Below are 21897 nucleotides of genomic sequence, written 5' to 3' on the forward strand. Positions count from 1 at the left end.
AAAAGGGGGAGAATGGAAGTAATATAAAAATATACTAATACACTAGCATTATTTTTTAAGAGGAGAAAATCCCATCCACCATACCTGTCTAAGTTGGAAAATTCCTCCTGTGTTTACATCTTTTGCCTGGTGAAGCTCCACAGCTGCATAATCACCAATTTCATTTAGTTCTTGAATTGAAACCCACATTTCTATTCGACGTGTTACTTCATTCCACCTGAAAACATTTTTTTTAAAAAAACAAATCAATAAATATGCTTTTCGGAAGGCCCAGAATAACTCATTCCTGTTGAAGATTCAAGGATAATGTAATACCTGTCTCTCAAGGTCCTAGATTTTGCACGAAGAGAATCTACCTCCCATATGGAGGTTCCGTTTCCAGCACATCTGTGACCCCAGACCTCAATAGCAAGAGCTCCGTCCGCAATGAACTCCAGAAATTCCTCTGTTACATTCACCATATAATCCTAAAAAAAATGGGAACATTTACCACAGAAAACATAATGTATGCCCTGTATGGTCGGTAATGAAGAAATACATCAAATTCCCAGACTCAAAATGGATTGCAAATATAGAGAAAAATACAGCTAAAGCGGGCAGATCGTTCCATGAATCAATTCATCTGCACCAGCATGCTGTACCGCGCAGATTCCAGGATATAGTTAACAGATTTCTATTTTATAACAATAGAATGCTTTCAGAAATAATCAAAAACCAGTTTTTATAGTGGTGGATACAATATATTTTGTATTCAAACCTGTATCGCAGCATGGCAAAGCTGAACTTGAAATGATTGCTATCACCTCTCCCCCAATAAACTTTAATTTTTAAGTTACAAGATTACTTAATTATCTTTTTAATTATATTATTGTAAGATTAATTATATAACAGTGTGCAATTTTTTTTTCCTGCTTTTAATGATTATATGTTTTTCATTGGTTCTGTTGGTTTTAGCTAAAAGTTTGGTTCATGTGTTTGTGCCTTTGACTCAGTGTTGATTCTGGCCAGACTGTACTAACCATCCCTGCCTTTATCTTGTCAAAATATTTGGAAGTGGTTTGCCACTGCTTTCTTCCTAGGGCTGAGAGGGAGCGAGCGGTCCAAGAACCCTCAACTGGTTTCATACTGAGGCAGGAATAGGATGTCCTCCTGTTTTATAGCAGGCTGCCTTTAACCTCTACACCAGTGTTTCTCAACCTTGACAATTTTAAGGCATGTGGACTTCAACTCCCAGAATTCCACAGCCAGCAATGCTGGCTGTGGAATTCTGGGAGTTGAAGTCCACATGCCTTAAAATTGTCAAGGTTGAGAAACACTGCTCTACACCAAATTAGCTCCCTTCACCAATTACTTTATATTAATTGCATATGTTTAAAACTAACTGAAAATTGAGAAAAGCTGTTTTGAACAGTAGATGTAAATCCAATCAATAAATTGGATTCATGGATATCCTCTGATACCAAAAGAAAATGGCTTGCTTTTTTTCTCTCACCAGACTCTTTTAAGAACTTCCTTTTCCCACTGGTTTTCCCTGAAGTTTAAATTATCCTACAGTTAGTCCTCGACCTATGGCCATTCGTTCAGCAACCATTCGAAGTCAGGATGGCACTCAGAGTTATAGCTATCCCAGCACCCTTTGCGGTTATGATATTGCGACCTGGGTGCTTGGCAACCTGTTTCCACTGACGACCAGTCACAGCGCCCCTGCAACCTTCCCTGCTGGTTCCCCAGAAAATCAATTGGAAAGCTGGCAGGAAAGGTCAGAAATCTCAGGGATAAGTCTTCCCCATCTGTGCATCCTCCCCACCACCTCTCTGTGTTTGTGCTGCACTCATTCACCCCTGCGCACCTTCCCTGACCTGCACCTCCCTTGCCTCGCCTAACAACCATGGGATTCAGTTAATGATGGCAACCAGGACTGCAGAGATTGCTGTTGCTAAGCAATGTGATCGCGCTTTACAACCTCATTGCTTAATGATGGAAATTCCCGTCCAAAATGCTGTTGTAAGCCAAGAATTACCTGTAAGAATTCTACCAGAAGCAGGATACATAATGTCTCTCTTTGATATATGTAATAGCTTATAGTTTATGGTGGTTTAATAAAATCCACAATTGTTTAAATATCTAGATGCCTGCCTAGCGAAACACATAGAATCAATTATAATACAGGCAGCCCCAAAAGTGTATTACTAACTTCAGATAGGCAGACAAATGAACTATTCTCTGAAATAATTTCTTTTTGCATAGACGTCTCTTAAAACCAGCACAAAGAACCCTCCATCTTAAAAACAAAAGTAAATATGTTGCTAAAGCAATGCTCATTGTGTGTACTTGTTTTTGAGGTATCTATGATCTACTCTTAGTTTGAGGTAGACAAATGAACTGGGCTTGCAAATAGATACTAAATCATTTGCATACATGTTTTTCATATGAATAAATATTGAGGCTTTTTGCATTTACAAAAATGGATTAACCCAAATCCCTTTACCCCACAGTGTATATGCAATACACAAGTCAAAAACGTAAACATGATAGTCTAAAGAAAAACAAATAATTACCCTACAATGAGAGAAAATCACTGTAAATTGGACATCTTTGCTCAGAGGTGAAGGCACATCTGGATCTACAACTGGTGCTGCAATGGTTGGGTCACACTGATCCCAGAAGGTATATTGACAAAAGACAAAGTTTGAAAGATTCAGTGGTAGTCCTGTTGCTTCTTTAATTTTTACCTGGACAATGATAAAATGTAAATTCAATAAACCAAAATATTTTTGTTTCCAAACAAGTATTTAGTTACAAAAATGCAGAAATATGCCTCAGATGGGGAAAAATGTATCTTTTAATTAGCACAGCACTACAATTTTGATTTCAAAGGTTCTTCTAGTACTTCCGAAGGTACTTATGACCCATTGGGATTCAGACATGACCCTTCTCTGCAAATTACTAAAACATTTTTCTGGAACCATGGAGCTGCCTTCCCAAGCTGCCATCTTTGAAAGAGCTGCAGAAAAGTGCTATGTTTGTGCTCCAAAACACTTTTTGAAACTGAATCCAAATTGTTGCATGAACCTGAGTTAGAGAGAAAGACAGAGAAGGCAGGGGAGGTATGTACAACATTTCGAAAAGGTCAACTGCCTACATGTCAATTAAAAAATGACCCCTAAAGCAAATGGACTCCTTACATCTCTCAAATTGGTGTTTTGGTGTTTTGTTTTGTTTTGTTTTAACTCACAGAACATCAGCTTTTTCTAAAACTGACAGCGAAAGTGTCGATTGAAATATGAATACATCTCCAATAGAAAGAAATCAAAACTCATGTAAGAATAGGATTGGGAATTATTTCCAAGCAAGGAGCTGAACTTGAGTTCAACCGAGAGAAGGTTACTAGAAGCTGCATGCCAGAAGAAGGTAAGGCAACCATGAATATTCCTTCTGTTAATACTTGCATATTCACTCACAAACGCATCTTTCCAGCCCTAATTTCTCATTTGCTCAGGCAAAGCAGCTGAGGAAAAATTTTCCCTGCCCAGTTCTGAGCTGGACTTCCTTTTACAATTCAGGGCCACAGAAGACAACTTATTTTTCAACCTTTTCTAAATGGTGGCAGAGAGAAAAGCATTTTGTTCCCATCCCACCCACTTGATTACAAAGCAGAGAAAGTTTTTTTTTCCTTCTATTTAAATGCTCTGGTCAGGGGCAGGACCTAAGGAATTATGTATCCTGGACATGAGTCTCTCCCCCACCCAAAGCTTCATTTTGTCTCTGGTCTTCAATACAGAATACAATTGATCTATTCTTAAAGGAACCCAATCTGAAAACTTACTATTAACAACTTCCATATAAGTGGCAGTTAGCTGAACATAGCTAGAATATAGATTTAACCCTAGAAAAATGTAACTGTGGAAGAACAGCACTTTCTAGAGCATAAATGCGGAAGGAGCCACTCTGTCTTTGGGAAGCAAGCATTCCAAGAGAAAGGAAACCACACAAGGCTGGCTTCCAAGGTCCCGCTCCACCTATTTCCTATAGGGTTGGAATCCTTTCTGTGTCCTTTCTGCGTTGCTGTAGGCAGCAGGCAAAATCTAATTAGAAATCTCAATCTAAGCTCTAATTAGACCCAAGCCATCTTAAATTGAAGATGCTCCTTCAAAATGGGCCTATTTTGGAATCAGACCAGGATCAACAGCCTTTTGATCTTGTTGGGAATTAAAACCCTATTTGTTTCTTCCTATCCAGTCCCACACAAACCCTAGCTACTACATCAAGTCTTCACCTGCTAAGCCTAGCTGAAGACATACTGTATACCTGGTAACATCAGCATATTAATGATATACAGCTCTGAATTGCCTGACAACCTTTCCCAGTAGCTTCATGTATCACATGTATGTTTTAATATTGTCAATCAACGAAGCTCTAAATATTGACAGAAACAATTTCCTATTGAAACATTCTAAAATGTGTAATTACCCAATTGTATTTTTTTAAAATATCTACCCCTAAAAAACACTGGGACATCGATGATGGATCCCTTACCCTGCATGTGAGTTTTTTGGGTCTGTGAATAATTTCTCCATTATTATCCATGATTTCTAAGCTTCCACTTTCACTAGAGTTTTCAGAAGAATCGTCTCCTTCCATAACACGTTCTGGGACAGCACCAGTGACACGCATGACTTCAACATGGAGACGTCCTACCACCTGTATTACAAAAATAGTAACTTAAGATGTTAAAGAAGTCCCTAACATCTAATACCAATAATGCAGATGATATACATATATATTTCATATATTTAATTTATATCATACAACTGTATCTTCAGCAACTAAATAAAGAAAAATACATATATAATATTTTCAAGTCTGACATACTAGTCTTCTTAAACAATATTGATAATAAACTTGTACTACAAAGATTTATATGTGCGATGGTATGTAGAAATGACCTTGGAAAACAGGAGGAAGACCCACATACCCTCGCAGTATGTAACGGTACATCTAATTTCAGTGTTCTTAAACCTATTATTAATTTACATATTCTGAAAGAAATACTTTTGAAAATCCTTTTGTATAGATACCATTCTTTCATTGACATGGCTTTTAAATTAAGCATACTAGAACTCAGTGTGGAGAAACTATTTGTCACCATATGAAATTTAGTTGTTCTCCATATGTTCCATAGATGTCCTGCTTATTTGTGGATATCAATGGATGATTTTTCTTTTCCTCAGGCTTTCACTCCACAGATCAACAATGTAATAATGTGTCTGGCATTTTTTCCTTTAAGCCACATCCTTTGCCTTTTCTAACACTTTGCTAATACAGACTGCAAACAGCAGCAGCACCAAATAAACAAAGAGAAAAACAGAAACACAGCAGATGGCAATTCCAACTGTGCTATACATAACATCAGCCATTATTTGCAATTCATTCAGTTACTCAGGCAGTCATTCACAGGATGTATATGGCTGCCTATCTCATATAATGATTCCGGGTGGATCACAACAATCAACAAAACAAAGACACAAACCAAAGTACCCTCTTCCCAAGACACCAGACCAAACAAGCCTCCCACCTCAACCCCCATCCTAGCTCAGTGGTAGGGGGAAGAGCTAAGTCTTCAAGGACCCCTCAGAAAGCCGAAAGGGATATACATGTAAAACAAAGATATTTCACAAACAAAGTGCAATATTTATTATGGATTAAGCCTTACCTCCCCTTGTTGGCTAATTATTGGTACCGCATACTGAAGCTTAACATCACAGAAAAGGCACTCCAAAAAGACATTTGCTACACCAATTAAATTGTGATTTTCTTGGGCTTCATAGAAAGGGTCACCTCTTTTTCCTGTGAGTCTCTTCATCTATTTTTTTAAAAGAAGATACGAATTTCAAAGGCATAAAGGGTTTATCAAAATGATTCAACCTGGAAATGATGAGCTATATTTTGGAATATGTATCATTTATCATAAATAATTACACTATTATTTTCATTTTTATTATTATTGTAATAATTATATTACGTACCACAGCAGAAACATACAGTTATTTGCACCAAAAAGTTACATCAGTTAAAAAAAAAAACATTTTGAGGACCAACAGTTTATTTATCTTTAAAACAGAAATAATAAGGACTTCAAACAATCTCTATTATCTCTGAAATACAGGACACAAGATAGTAATTAGGATCATTTTAACTGTTAAGGCAGGATAGAAATGTAAATGTAATAATAAAACATAATGATAATGCTTATTTTTTATTGTTAGGCAGGCAATATATCCTGTAATGCCCAACAAAATCAGTGAAAGGAACTACATTACAAAGTACTAGCCACGTAATATGGGTAGCATAATGAATCAGACCAGTGTTGGTGAACCTCTTGGCCATGGTGTGTCAAAAATTTGTAAAATGTCTAATTAGAGTCTGCTGGCGTGTCACCCTTCCCCCCCAAAAAAAGAGAAACAATTCTCTCCCCCCACGCACTATCTAGGCCAGTGGTTCTCAACCTTTTTAATGCCGCGACCCCAACCGGTTGTAAGTCGAGGACTAAACCGGTCATAAGTCGAGGACTAAACCGGTCGTAAGTCGAGGACTAAACCGGTCGTAAGTCGAGGACTACCCAACCGGTCGTAAGTCGAGGACTTTCCCTGCCCGGGAGCGCCACGCATGCGTGGTTCCGCCCCCTGCGCCGGCCGAAGCGTAGCTGGCAAGCGGCAGAGACGGAGCAGCTGGCCCAGCCCAAGGGAGGTAAGGCACCCGCTGGAAAAGGGGAAAAAAATGGCGGACAAAAAAAATGGCGGACAAAAAAATGGCGGACAGCCTTGCTTGGCAACCCCCGTGAAATGGTCGATCAACCCCAAATGGGGTCCTGACCCACAGGTTGAGAACCACTGATCTAGGCCACCTGGAACAGCAGCACTTAGCAGAAATTGGGCCTGAAGTCAAGGCCCGGGCCTTGACTTCACCTCTAGTGCCACCACTCCCACTTAAAAAGGCACCTCTTGCAATTCCACAAGGCATATGAGTTTTGGGGAATGGTATGATTGCCCCCAGGATCTGCTGCACGCCATCCCAGTAGTCTCCAGGATCTGTTGCTTTCAGGAAATGTTCTCTTTCTGGTGACAGACATCTGGGCCTATCTGAAGATGCCCAGATTGCACATGGCCTTTGTTCTTGAAGAAGCTTCAGAGAAGGCTCTTCTACAGCCTTGATAACCTCTGAAAACCATCTGAAAGGAGGCCCCATTCTTGTGCAATTTCCAGAGTTACACAAACCCACATTTCATTCTCACCATACCCTCCAAAAATCATGAGAATGTTGTGTGCTTTTAAAACTAGTTGTTGTTGGGTATCCCATCACTGAAAACATTGCGGTGTATGCCACCTTTGATGCGCGTGTCATAGATTTGCCATCACTGGATTAGAATAAACTAACATAAAAATGAATGAGGCAATGGAGTCTATAGGGGGTTTTATGAAAGCATACTTTTATAAATCTGGTATTGGAAAAATGGTTAAATACCTCCTGAAATCTCTCTTTCCATTCTTGATATAACTCTCTCATATCAATTAATTTGTTTTCTAGCTTTTCAATGGTCCACACCTGAGTGCTTTTTCCTTTCCTTTTTACCTGAATAGCTGGTTCACTGACAATTGCTCCTCTCTGAATAACAAAACACAAACATTTTATTTACAGTATTTATTCAATTTGTGTACTGCCAAAATCTGCCAAGGTATTCTGGTAATGTAAAACCATGAATCAACAATGAAAACATCCTCAGTAAGAAAATAATAACATTATTATTGTAATTAATATTAATTTGTTTATATTTAATCAATGTAACGTTACCATAATATTACAACATTTGATAATGTAACATTAACATTAATATTTAAAATTAATTTATTAAAACATGAAAGTTCAGTGCTTAAAATGTGTTTTAAAAAATCTATATATCTGTATGTTTCTCAGATGCTCTCTATATATTTCTTTCTCTTTTTATATTTGAAGGAATATATTTGAAAATCTGTTTTCAATGTTAATCACATGGAATTACTCTAGTTAAATGTAGTTTTAAGAGTTCATGCATGAATACAAATCTCCTTTACTGAATGTATTGCAATCAACAAAGAATCCTTTATTTTGGCATAATCTTTCATGGTTATATCCACTTCACCGAATACATCACAGTCAGCTATTTGTTAGGGGAGACAAACACGTGGGCAAAATATAGCACAGTTTTTTAACAGTCTTTTTTGCATGACCATACCAGAATCAGCCTGCATGGGAAAAGCTGGCACGCAAAATGAAAGCTTTTACTTCATTCTATGTTAACATTCTATGTTCTGAGTATTCCACACATATTCATTAATGGAAGTGATCTATGCTCTCTATACAAGACTTTGTCTTATCAAATGTGAACTAATAATCACCAAGTTCTTAGTTTAATTTGGTACAACTCTGATTACCTGTGGATATTTTAGTACTTCAGTACAGTACATATGTGAGTCCCTATTTATACTGATATGTACAGGTTACAGAGACAAAAATGAAAGAAGCTGCTTATTCTTGGGGTATAACTATTCTCATTCTGTCTACTTCATGCACAAAATCAGACGCTAAATCTTAACCTGAGCACAAAATGATTGTGGACTTTTTGACATTTTACATAAAATAGTTTCTGCTAGTACATTTTCTTACCTTTCTGTTTGCATTTAAATTGGCAGCAGGGATCTGAAGTGTGACTTGATAATCTGTTAGCTTGCTCATTTCTTCAGCTAAAAAGTTAGCTTCCCTTACAAATGCATTTGCCTTAACTATTTGTTCTCTTAGTTTTGCCAAGCTTTGTCGAAATAATTCATCCCTACAAAGGAAACCAGACTTAAATATATCAAAAAATGTAATTTAGAAAATCAGTTTCTGATATTAGTATTGAGAAGACTACAACATTATTTTTTGTAAATTCTCTATGAAAAAGCATAAATTTGGTCACCAGATGTAGAGTTCTGATGAAAAATAGAATAATTATGCATCAGGAAAGCATAATAATACTAACATTAATATATGTAACATTTATAATTAAATATTCAAACAAATTCATAAATTAATCCATTTTTGCAGGTGTTTTAGGAGACATTTTTTATAACCAAGTTTTCCTGAAAGCTGGAATATAGATTATTTGATTTATGGGACCAAATTTAAACTATGTATTATTGCCTACAGACTCTATGTTTTATTGTTTTACAAATAAGACATGAACAAAGCTTCAAAGCAACCTAGAGCCTTCTGATAAAATCAAGAGCATTTTCTATTTTTAAACAAATATTCAATCTGTTTTTATTCAATGATTTCCAAGTCTCTCCAAATTATTAGGATAAAATAATTTAAATGTTAGTATGTAATACCCACATGGTACAGTAGGCCTATCCCAAAAGTGCTTTAAAAAGGCAACTGGACTTTTTCTTGAAGATGTTTCACTTCTCCTCCAAGAAGCTTCTTCAGTTTCAAGAAACATCAAGAAAGTTCAGTTGCCCTTTTAAAAGCACTTTTGGGACAACCATGACCTGAATGACTGAGAACCTCCGTAGATGTACAACAGGTTTAGTTCAGCACCACTTGTTCAGCCACCATTCAAAGGTATGATGACTCTGAACAAGAGGACTTATAAATGTTCCTCACAGTTGCAGCCATCACAGCATCCTGCAGTCAGATGATTGTGATTCAGGCACTTGGCAGCCAGCTCACAATTATGATGATAATGATTATTATTATTATTGTTGTTGTTGTTATTATTATTATTATTATTATTATTATTATTATTATTATTATTATTATTTAAATTTATATATTATTATTATTTAAATTTATATACCGCCCTATCTCCCTTACGGGACTCAGGGCGGTGAACAGGCAATAATAAAAATCACAGTAAATATTACATAAAAGCCTGCTCTAAAATATAAAACCCCTAACAAAACCCAATCAAAACTACGCCAGGCCGGCCGCATGGAACAGATGAGTTTTCAGGGCTCGGCGGATCACAGCATCCTTGTGTTCATGGCCATCTGTGTCCTTCACTGCCAGCTTTCGATAAGCAAAGTCAATGGGGAAGCTGACAGGAAGTTGCAAATGGTGACTACATGACTACAGGATGCTGCAATCACATGGGATTTGCCTAATGACAGCAAAGGGAACTGCTGCAACTACTGTTGCAAATCAAATGTGGTCACAAATGTGACATCACATTTTATGACCATGTCACTTAGCGACAGAGTTGCTGATCCCAATTACCATTATTAAGCAAGGACTGTTAGAATAAGTCAAGGCAAGTATAGTCTCTTAGTAAACTGGATTACACGATATTTACAGAGAAGATCATGCAAAAAACCCAGTTAAATGCACTGAAGGCCTTACAGACACAGAATACAAAAAACTTAAATGACTCAGATGTGAGCAACAAATTAAGTAGGTAACCCTTTTGTATCACTATTGATTCAAAATGATTTCAAGAAGTTTTGTCCTACAGCTCAATCTCTCAGTTACTTAAAGAACAATATTCTTACCTCTCTTCTGACCAGAAATTTATTTTCTGCTGAGCAGCCTGGGCAGCATCTGAAAGGCTGCCACCACATTGCTGATAATGCCTTTCTGGAGAAAGCTGTTGCCTGAGCTGTTCCAGCTCCCGCTCATACCATATCCTCTGCTCTTCCAAAGCACTACGTTTTTCTTCCAAATACTGTTTCTCCAAGACCTGGACCACATTTTGTAATGGATCTAGGCAGAAAAGGGTCCACTCTATTTTAGAAACTATTTCCAGTCGGAATGCTTAATATAACATTATCACTTTATGAAAATCCTCCTGGACTTCACAACCCTATGCACTGACCTGATTAAAATACTGTCCCAATATGCCTTTTGTACAGTTTGGCTTATTTCTTAACATGGAACATTTTCACACATTCTTGTAGCTAAAATGATTTAAGGTGGAATAAAGGACATGACTCAAAAACTGTGTGCCTTTCTTTAAAAAGAAGAAGAAGTATATATTCTAGAAAAATGCAGAAGACACTATTTCAAAACTCAATTTTAAAGATAAACCCCATAAAACTTTCAATAAATATATTTAGGTTCCATCTATCAGAATAAAAATAATGTTGGGAAAATGTACTCCAAGTTTTCTATTAGAACATCTATTTACAGAAAATCTCTACAATTACTGATATAGAAAAATTGTATATTCTTTATTATGTATCAAGACAATATACTACAAACCAGAGACCTGTCTACACCTGTTCGGTTTCAGCACCCCTGAACATCATTTTCTCACCATTGCTGTTCAACATTTTCATTATAACTTCCATTTGTGCAAATTCATAGTTATAGTCTGGTTCTGAAGAAGCTTCGCTGGCTGCATCTAAATCATGTTCTGCTTCATGTTCTTTTTCTTTTTCAGAATCTTTAAAGCAATCTCGACGCTTTCGCTTAGGAAGATTAATTCTACATGAAAAATAAAAAGGTATACAATTACCAATATGATTTTTAAATAAATTTGTATAAAGTTTATTTCTATGAAGGAACTGGGAACAGCAGGAAAAGACATACTTTTCCAAAACAAAGAAAGAAAAAATGTGATTATAGTCCTTGCTCATCCTACAAAATGTGAATACAAAAGTATACTGCTAGCTGCCCATCAAGCTCTTGAAACATCACTAAATTACTAAACATCATATGGAGGATCATTATGAAAGACAGCACTAGCAGGAAGTCACGATATATTACAGTAGGGATTCTTAGATTGTCAATAATTGCTCCCCAAGGAGGTATTCTGGGAATAGCCTGGAGAGAATGGAACAATATATAGTTTGTTATGAGTCAAGGATCCAGTTTGGAGTTGCTACCACCAAGATACTTATATAAAGCAACAAGCCTAGGTTTTTTGTGGGGATAATGTCATTATTTAATCTGGGAAAGCAGATAATTGGGTCAAAGTTTCTAAAAACCATTGTGTTGAAGTGTCAGTCTTCCTACTACCAGTGGTAAATGTGATAAAATTTGATTTTGTTTTTTAAAAAAGAATAAAACAATTTTATATTACAAAAAATGATATTTGTTACATTTTACTATCAAGCTTGTTTATGATGAATATGGCTGAATATTAAAAGCTGATACAAGTGATAATTGAATTTAGATTGAATTAATTTCAAATTCTCTTCAATATAGGTATCACAGTATGAAATAAAAAAATATCAAGTGGGCTGAATAAAACTCTAGAAATAGTTACTGGGGCCTGTATATCACTGTCTCAAACTGAGAAAAACTAATTCTGATCTTTGAAATATAGTAACTTTTTAATTAATGCTTTTGGGAAGTATCCTTTGTGAGCAAAATTATTCACTTGTATATATTTATATAAATAAGGTAAACTAAGTAAAATCTTGACTTTGACACTTGGTGATTTCATGGACAAATCATGTTATTTTTCTTCACAGGAAAAATATGTGGCTTGGTGCTATCTTCTTCAGAGATGCTTTTTTGACTTCAAAGTCTAGCCAACAGACTTGGTATTCCTAGTGGTCTCTCATCTGTGCAAAGTACAATTCAGTTCCCTTCATGCTTAAGTTTATGACACCAGAAAAGGGTTGGCTGGGTATTGCTACCTAGTATTACAACTGAACTATTATGGAACATTAAAAACAAATACCTAAAAAAGTGGTTGTTTCCCCATAAGATTCTATCTCCATGCCACAGCTGAGTCACAGAACACACCAGTGTGCCATTTACACATGATCTGAAAAATAAAACACATTTATAAGACTAAAATCACTCTTCATATTCAAGTTCCCACGCTATTGTGGATAGTACTTCAGCAAAGTCCAGTCTACCAGAGAATTATTCTAGTCGGTTAAGATTAAAGGACGATGAGTAAGCCTAGACATTTGCTACCTCTTTCTATGGGAGAAACAGAAAGCCTGGTAATGTCTCTTCCCTCTTTTGTCTTTTAGTGAAAGAGTGGATAATCACTGCCTTTTGGCTGTGAATTTGCCCTCATTCCCCAAGAATCTGGGAAGAGTTCCAAATGTCCCCTTAGACAGGCTATATTTAGTAAGTGCTAGATTGACCATCCATTTCAAATCGCCGCCGGGTCACTATGATATTAAAGTAAATTGATGGAGCTCACTGCTTGATAGGCTAAGTACAATTATGTGGCCATTAAGTGTAGTGAACATAGAAGTGACAAATCTCTCACTACTCTAGTATCTTTATAGGCTATATGCCCCAAGACTTCATCCAAGTGATTTGATTTGATGCTAGGCTAGAGAAATATAGCAGTTTAAATGGCATGTGAATAGCTATCGTCAATCCAGCATGTATGGCATGTGAATAGCTACACTCAATCCAGCATGTTGTAGCATGTATGGTTGAAGCAAAGAGAAGATAAAAACCTAAAAATCAGAAAACTGCTTAGCTCATCTGAGCCACACATGGGGTGGAAATGAGTGGGCAAGGAGAATTTGGGTAGACTTTCTTGAAAATATCTTAACCAGGACAACCCTGAACCTTAGTATCGCTGCTCTTCTGGAAAGTGTATAGAAGGCTCTTTCTAATCCACTGTAAAGTGAAGGTTGCAATGGAGTGGAGATAAGGATTTGTACACATGCTTGTGGGACAGAATTTGTGTGTGGGTATATAAATAAAAACATGCGGTCCTGAAGAGAAAAATGATTGACTCTTGCACATACACATGACTGGATAGAAGGTATAAACTATGGCCTTACACACCCCCATACTACTATGGGGGTGTGTAAGGCCATAGTTTATACCTTCTATCCAGTCATGTGTATGTGCAAGAGTCAATCATATGGGACTTCTCACCCACCTCCCCACTGAAATGAGACCTATAAAGACACGAGAAGCTCACACTGCAGATGCTCCATCTGAATCTGATTGTTGATGGTTGATTATATACTGAGGTCTTATAATTACAACTGGAATTACTTGATAATGAGCAGCATCCATCAAAGGCTACCATTTTATACCTTACTAATTTTTACTAATCATATCTTTCTGTATTTTACAACATTTTATAAACTAATAAGACAGACTTTTTATAGTTTGTGTATTCCAGTTTTGGAAATATATTATCAATAGGTTACTCATTTTCTTAACTTACATAGGATTAATACAAACATGAATGAAATAAAAATAATAACTTTGTATTCAGTGTTAAATCATCAATAATTTAATTAAGACTTTAATTCTTACTGACAAAAACATATTTGCTGCAGTACATCCCTGCTGAAAAAAAAAAGGGGGGGGGGAATAGCCAATACAGTGCATGTATTTAAGTAACTGGGTCACAGGCTGTTTACTGCAAGCCATCTGCAGAAACCTAGTTTAAATCTCTTTAATGAGACATTTATTTAAATCACTTCAACAGTAATACGAATTCCTCCAATATGCAGTTATTCCATAAAAATAAAGTTCATTCCCTGTATAAGCCAAAAGAAGCAAAATATACCTTTTATTCTCAGTTTAGAATATAATTTAAAAGAAGTAGCTTTTGTATAACATTCAATTCTGCTCATAAACAGAGGCACATAAACCAGGAAAATAATTAATTTTCCATCTCAATTTTCTCAAGCAGGTGATATTTAAAGCATAAATTTCTTTGTTTTGTGGCTGACAATATAAATAATCCTCAGTACTTCAACTGTGAAAAAAAATCCTCATTTTAAATTCATTTTCCAATCATAAAGAAGTTAATTGCTTTTTCCACAAGAATCAACAATGAACTGATTCGATTGTCAGTTGTAATTCTATAATGTAGTTTGTGCTTATTTAGAAATCTTGGATGAAACACAAATTAAACAAAGTTTATTTATTTATACATTTTTTCCAGTGACATGCCTCTTTATTGTTGCCAGTCAAAATGACTAATTCTGACAATGACAATGCAACTCTATCATAACATGAATACCATCTGTTCGGAATATTTTTGTTGTTAAGCCTTGAACTTTCATGGTAACAGGTCTTACAAAAAACACAGTGAAACTAATTTTCTATATATTTACATGTTTGCCAACAGCTGGCCTTCCCCAATTAAAGAATAAGAATATTTGTGTAAAATCTGTCTAATACAATTACACTAACTAAAATCTTACTGCAAAATATTTTCCTGCTTTGGTTTTGGCTTTAAAAGGTATCAAAAGTGTAACTAATGATAAATGTGTAAGTGAACACGAAATCAGCACTCAATCCCAAAATTACTGATACTAAAATCTGCCTGATGTGAAATAAGGATGGCTCTTAACCTCAAAACTACTTGGAACCATTAGCCACAAACTTTGTGAAATGTATGAACGCTGTCAAGTTTTTCTGAAGGAAGAAGTCAGGCACAGAAATTAGTACTAGCTAGAATAAACTGTAGCTTTCAAAGTTTAGGCAAGTTTACAGAGTCTTCCTCTCTTTGTTAATGCAAGGTCCTTTTGTTTAAATTACAAAGGCTCCCAATTTTACAGATGCCCTTACCTTGCATTTTCTTTTGGTGAGAGAGAAACTTCTCCATCTAGTGCAATGTCTATCTCACAATGTTCTGGTTGAATTCCTATCCCAAATAGCTGTATGTCCTGTGAGGTATCCGCACCAACCCTAGTGTGGTCCTGATTAAGACAAATAGAGTGAAAATAAAATCTGCCACTTCTATCAACCTAAGTAAAGAATTATAAATTACAATGTATGTGCAATCTAATCCAAACTCAAAGGTTTATATTTACTGTAAAATGTGAAATGGGTGATATTGCAACTTTCTACAGAGCACTGCCTCAAACTCATTTAATTGTCTCTAGTTCCTCCATGGCTCATGTACACTGAGAGGAAGTATGTCAGAAACAGCTATTTGGAAATCTTTGACAATCACATGAGAAATCTTCATATGCTAGCCTGTTACAAAGGTTTCATTAAACACTGACTCGTACTTTCAAAATATTGGTAGTCCTCGATTTACAACCATTTGTTTAGTGACTATTCCAAGTAACAACGGCACTGAAAAAGTGTCTTATGACTGTTTTTCACACTTACAACCACTGCAGCATCCCCATGGTCATGTGATCAAAATTTGGACACTTGGCAACTGGTTCATATTTATGACGGTTGCAGTGTCCCAGGGTCAGGTGACCATCTTTTGTGATCTTCTGACAAGCAAAGTCAATGGGGAAATCAGATTCACTTAACAACCATTTACTAACTTAACATTTGCAATTGATTCACTTAACAATCATGGCAAGAAAGATCGTAAACTAGGGTAACACTCAGTTAACAAATGTCTTGCTTAGCCACCTAAATGTTGGGCTCAATTGTGGTCTTAAGTCAAGGACTAGAGTAAAAAATTGCTGGGTGGTGTAGACATAGTAAGCTTCCTATTTTTTTTCTTTTTCAAATCCTGTTTGGCAAACTTCATTAAAAGTAAAGAACTTGAAAGTGTGGATTATTATTGTTTTTTACCTTTAAATAATAAACCAACAATTCATTGAGTGCAGGATCTGCATTTAAATTCACCAGATAGCATTTGTCTTCTCCCATCTTGATCCCCAAAGATTCAAGAGAAATACCCATGCTCTCTAATTGCTTTTGTCTTTCCTGCAAAATTAATAGAAAGTTTGAAGTAATAGCTGTAATTACTTTCACGACAATGAGCTTAAATATTATGAACTGTGTCCAAAGAATCACAAGTGGAAGAAATGTACTTGCTAATACTTCTCTATAAATACTTATGCCACAATTTTTGCAATAGTGTTGGGTATTGAGTAAGATACTGTATCATTTTCCCATTCAAGCAGAACAATTTTTGGTGTAGTGTTCAATTCTCTCTCTCTCTCTCTCTCCCACGCACACGCACTCACTATTTTGCTATGAGCAGAATCACTGTTCTTCAAAATCAGTAACAGATAGAGTAGAAAAGCCAACATTATTTTGAACCCAGCTAATGAGATGAACTTAAAACAAAAAATTACACAAACAGGTACAATTTTTATTTATAACCTTCTATTCAAAGATGAATGAAGCTGAAAGTAAATAAACTATATAAAAACTCAACATGTTTTGTTTTATGTGAGAAAAAGCATGGTTTCCAGGGAAGAAATGCTCAGAATGCTCAGCTTTCCTTGAAGAATTCAGGCCACAGATAAAATTTGAATACAATGTAGAATGAACAGTTGCATTTATCAGTTATAATGAGCAAGCCTTGCCTTCGAAATGCTGTGACTACCTACAGCATACATAAGACTCAACGCCTCTTTAACTCCAGCATTGTGTGTATTAACTCTATAACAGGGGTGTCAAACTGCCGGCCCACGGGCCGGACGCATCACCAGGAAACTGCACCCACCCCATTGCCGGCAATAGGGAAAAAGCTCCGATACGTTCGCGACGTCACGTGACGTTGCGAGTTTGACATGTCTGCTCTATAACATTACTACAAAAATTAAAAATATGTTGCACCTGGAACATGTTTAAGAAATAGGAATATAAATTTAATCCATCTCAATTAAGTACTAAATGCATAATTGCATAAATAAATACCTGTGCAATTTCTTCAGTTTTTCTTAATTTCTCTTCCCAGGTAATGGTTAATTCTTGTATTAGTTTTTCAGATTCCTCCAATTTTTCCTTTAATTCTGGTGCTTTCATAGCCTTTAATATTCAAAATACACCTGTTACAACTTTCTCAAAATTCCACGTTGGTTTATATAAAATATTTTCATTTCAAAATTATGTTTAAGAAAACTGGAAAACAGAGAGCTCAGACCAAATTACTCTTTTGGGGTATATTTGTAAACTGCAGACATTACTTTTCATTCTCCTTCATAGAATCATAGAATGAATGCTGAGTTATATTTCTCTGTTTCCTTTCAATTGGAATCTCAAAATAGCAACCTTCAACAAAGCCCTTTTCTGATACAAAGTTTATAGAAAACTCCAAAGTTTTGTCTAAATGTAAATGTATTTGTCCCTTTCTCTTACTTTCATTTTACTCATGTTTTAAATATTACTGGATAAAACAACATTTTCACCTGCTTTACCTCTGCCTGAGAAAGTTGCTCTTTCAGCTTCTCTACTTCTTCCCGTAGTTCTCGGATAACCCTAGCATTGGGATCCTCATTCACTATAGCATGATTTACTATCCTTTTAGCTCTATCTGCGTATCTCAATGTAGACAATGTTTCTTCATAATTATCAGCTGCTGGACTGATTGTAGCTATCATGGCTGTTTGGCTATTTCCTCCCAAGTTGTCCTAAAAGGTTTATTAGGAATAGATAAAATGTGTAAAACAAAATTAAAGTATTCTTATGCCTGAAATATATTTTTTATCCTTAACAGATATCATTTTAAAGTCTCTTTCAGCTGTAAGTGATCTGGTCACCCTCAGACATTTCTAACATTCAGCATTAGAAATCAGTATGTAAAAATTAGAATAAGTTTTGTTGCAATTGTCATAAAGGAAAAATACAAACCCCACACTGGATCTTATTGCAGTATTTCCCATTTTTACTAAATATGCTGCAGCTTGTACACCCAGGTGCATGGTTACTTGAGGGTAATAAATGATATCTCCATTTTTAAATAGGAATAGAATATAACTATGTTTACCTTGAGAAGCCAAGTGAGTACAGAATCTCGGTAAGGCACAAATTTATTTTTCCCCTTTCCTGCTGCTTGGTCTGCAAGTGATGAGATAACCAAGCCTAGTGTTGAAAGGGACCTATTAAAATAGTAAATGTGATCAATTTGGGCATGTGACACATAATTTGGAAAAAAAATGTTTACAATTAACAATGTCTTTATTTTTAAAAAGCAGGCTCTACAATATGTAATAAACTTTTTTGAAGGGGAACAGGAATCTGTAGAATGCTAAGATGACACTATACATACATGCAAGTTTAAGACTTCTTTATAATAAAAAAAATATTCAAATGAACCTATTTTAGTTCCAATATTTAAAGACTTTAAATGTAGTAATGTTATGAATGGTTGATAAATATGATTACTTTGGGTACAGTGTGATTTCTAATACTGTTTATTTGTAATTTAAAACTGCTTCATATAGCATAGCATACAATAAGAAAAAATCCTTTGTAGTATAATAACACCAGCCACATTAAAAAAAATGTCTTTTTAAGATTTCAGATTTTGTTCTCCTTTTTTGCTCAAGTAAAACTTTGTTATATGTAATGTAAAGCTAAACAACACTAATACATTCCTGTACACATGAGCATGTCATAGAACAGAGGAAAGGACACATCATAGACTGGAATGCATATCCTTTCAGATACATATGGAAAGCATTAGTATTTGTGAATACTTGAACTAGTTCTGACTTTTTCAGGGAGAGAATTGGCACAATTGCAGAAAATTAAAATAACAAAAAATCTTAGTATTTCGTGAGACACTGCACACAAAAATATATCCCTGGGTCCGAAATGCCTTCTTTAATGGAGAGAATTAAGAAAGGAGGAAAGCAGTGATCTATCCAAGTCCTTAGATTATATAAAAATGCTTAGAACAGTATTAGTGGATGTTCAAATCCAAACATCTTAAAGTTGCTAAGGTTGAGAAACATGGCTCTAGAATGCCACTGAGAGAAGATGAAGAATAGATGAAGAGTGAAGCTGACCAAACACTGATAAGAATCTTTCTTAAGGATTATTTTGTGGCCATATGGATGGCAAAAAGTAAATATTTTTCCACCCTTATTGTGTCCATTGAGAGCTAACTAGAGGGCCTGTTTAGAGTGACCCAAGTAAAGTGACAATGAAAGTGTGGGATCCTGGAAGTGTGCCTTCTCCATCATTTTGCCTGCCCTATAGACACTATTTCCTCTGTGATCTGGATGGTCCTCCCCCTGTGGGTCTTCTGCAAAGTCTTAAGACCTGGATGTATCCCCATGCCCTGGGCCAGGATGTTAAGTAAACCTCGTTTTATGATTAACATCTGGGGAGGAGGGACTGATTCAGATCTCAGTATCATTGTACTGCATCAATTAAAGTTACTTATCTTTGTTGCTGTTGATGTTAAATTATTATATCTGAGATGGGAGCTCATATGTGTCTTAAATAAATACATAAATACAAGATTGAAGAGTATAAAACCATGGATGACATGGAAAACTTCTCTCTTTCTCAAAACATTAGGCTCAGAAATCAACTAATAAAATTGACCAAGGAAGGAGAATGAACTCAACCACCCAGAGTGAACAAGCATTGCTCCTTTCCTCCTTGGATCCAGCACTTTGGTGCTGACTAGGAACGAGGGTTGAAACAGATCCAACCCCTCCTTAATTGGAGACTTTTGTTACATAAAATGGATCAGATGAATCAGGCATGGGTGTGGGTGTGGAAAAAAGAAGTCAAGCCAGAAAGACAGCAGAGAAGTAGGGAAAAAGCGTCCAACACTGAGGCAAGCAACTCAGTGGCAGTCCCCAGATACGGAAGCAAAACTGCAAGTCTTGATGCTCCAAGACTGCTGAGGTACAGAGGGGAAAGATGGGAGAAGGAAAACTGACCAGACTCTGCAAAAGAAACAGCCCAAAACAAGCCCACTAAGTGCAGCAACCGGGCAGGGAGCTCCACAAATCAACTCCAGAAAGTAAGGATTGGGGGTGGGGGAGCGGGCTGGGGGCTTAAAAGCATATAAGAAATAATTATTTCATCAGCTATCCTTTGTTTCATTAAAAAAGACTACACTACAAATAGCTTTAGTGGAAGCAAATAAGACAGTTTTAAGCCAAATAAGACAGTTTCTGGATCAGAACCTTTTCTTTTGAAAAAAAAAAATACTCCGTTAAAACTGCATCATTTATTTGTTTCTGAAAAATACATTAATTGTGTGAAGGAACCCTTCAGTTATGATTGTTCCCATTGTATTTAATAGTTATACATTTTGAAATCATGTCCCCGTACCCTGTTAATTATTCTTATATTTTATAATTATATTTTAAAACCCCGTAGAAAGAAAAGTTTGAAAACCTCTGTAACCATGAACCTAATTTCTTCTTATTACCATACCCAGAACTGCTTGGGCTGATTTCAGTGCATTTGCTTCAAAGCAGAAAATCCTATCTAAATTATATTTCTAGCTCATCAATAGAAAATAAGTGCAGAAAAAAAAAATAGGACATCCAGAACATAAAAATACAATCTGCATGTAGCAAAAAGACCAGAAACGTGATTTGAAGGCCTTCCTATAAGTGCAGCTAGAATCAATTTATTTGGATAATATAATTCATCAGTGCCTTACTTGTTTATGTTGCTGCCTTCCTTCAAACGTTCTCCTGCAGCTCCTGTTTTAGATACTCTCTCACTACCAGCCAGATCAACCAGGCTAACTTTGCTCACTTTCTCTCCAGAGTTCTAAGTAGGGAAAAAATGGGGGGGGGGAAGCTGAAGCTTTATTAATGGACATTATGATTTACAAAAGAAGTAAAAACTCACAACGCCCATGTACATCCACAGTACCTCACTGATCACATCCAACACTGAGAGATTTCACTGCTGAAATTTGATGGCCAAATGGCTGAATACTTTTTTAAAAAAAAATAAGGCTATGAATAGGACAGGGCAATCTTTAGAGATAAGCCACCTTTATTCTTAACTTTTCCAACAAAATGGGATACTACTCAGCCATTTGGCCATCTAACAAAGCTGAGCCTGTGTAATTTCAGCTTTATTTCCTCTGTGCCTTTAAAAAAAAAAACTGGATGAAAAGATTTGGTTTGCCCTTCTGTTGGCCTCAATTTATAACTCCCAAGGTTCACTATCATCTTGAAAGGTCAACAGTTGGGAAAATACTCACTTCTTATGATAGATAACCTTTACTGACATTTTTTTACTGTGGGCACAATG

General features: G+C 36.0%; 1 protein-coding gene across 1 annotated transcript in view; it reads right to left on the bottom strand.

Moving 5' to 3' along the window:
- Window positions 1-21897, bottom strand: part of KIF13A (kinesin family member 13A) — a 59378-nt gene that overhangs the window by 29567 nt on the left and 7914 nt on the right. The window contains exons 6-21 of the mRNA XM_029283907.1: window positions 21293-21405; window positions 18647-18758; window positions 18078-18290; window positions 17578-17688; window positions 16501-16635; window positions 15529-15659; window positions 12701-12787; window positions 11327-11496; window positions 10563-10773; window positions 8701-8863; window positions 7522-7662; window positions 5714-5863; window positions 4537-4701; window positions 2559-2732; window positions 316-467; window positions 85-217 (exon numbers count right to left, since the gene is read on the bottom strand). Coding sequence (XP_029139740.1) covers window positions 85-217; window positions 316-467; window positions 2559-2732; window positions 4537-4701; window positions 5714-5863; window positions 7522-7662; window positions 8701-8863; window positions 10563-10773; window positions 11327-11496; window positions 12701-12787; window positions 15529-15659; window positions 16501-16635; window positions 17578-17688; window positions 18078-18290; window positions 18647-18758; window positions 21293-21405 — 2361 coding nt within the window. The remainder of the gene's footprint in view (window positions 1-84; window positions 218-315; window positions 468-2558; window positions 2733-4536; window positions 4702-5713; window positions 5864-7521; window positions 7663-8700; window positions 8864-10562; window positions 10774-11326; window positions 11497-12700; window positions 12788-15528; window positions 15660-16500; window positions 16636-17577; window positions 17689-18077; window positions 18291-18646; window positions 18759-21292; window positions 21406-21897) is intronic.

Source organism: Protobothrops mucrosquamatus, unplaced genomic scaffold, assembly GCF_001527695.2.
Source record: "Protobothrops mucrosquamatus isolate PMUCROS unplaced genomic scaffold, P.Mucros_1.0 scaffold276, whole genome shotgun sequence".
In the NCBI taxonomy this organism is placed as follows: Eukaryota; Metazoa; Chordata; class Lepidosauria; order Squamata; family Viperidae; genus Protobothrops; species Protobothrops mucrosquamatus.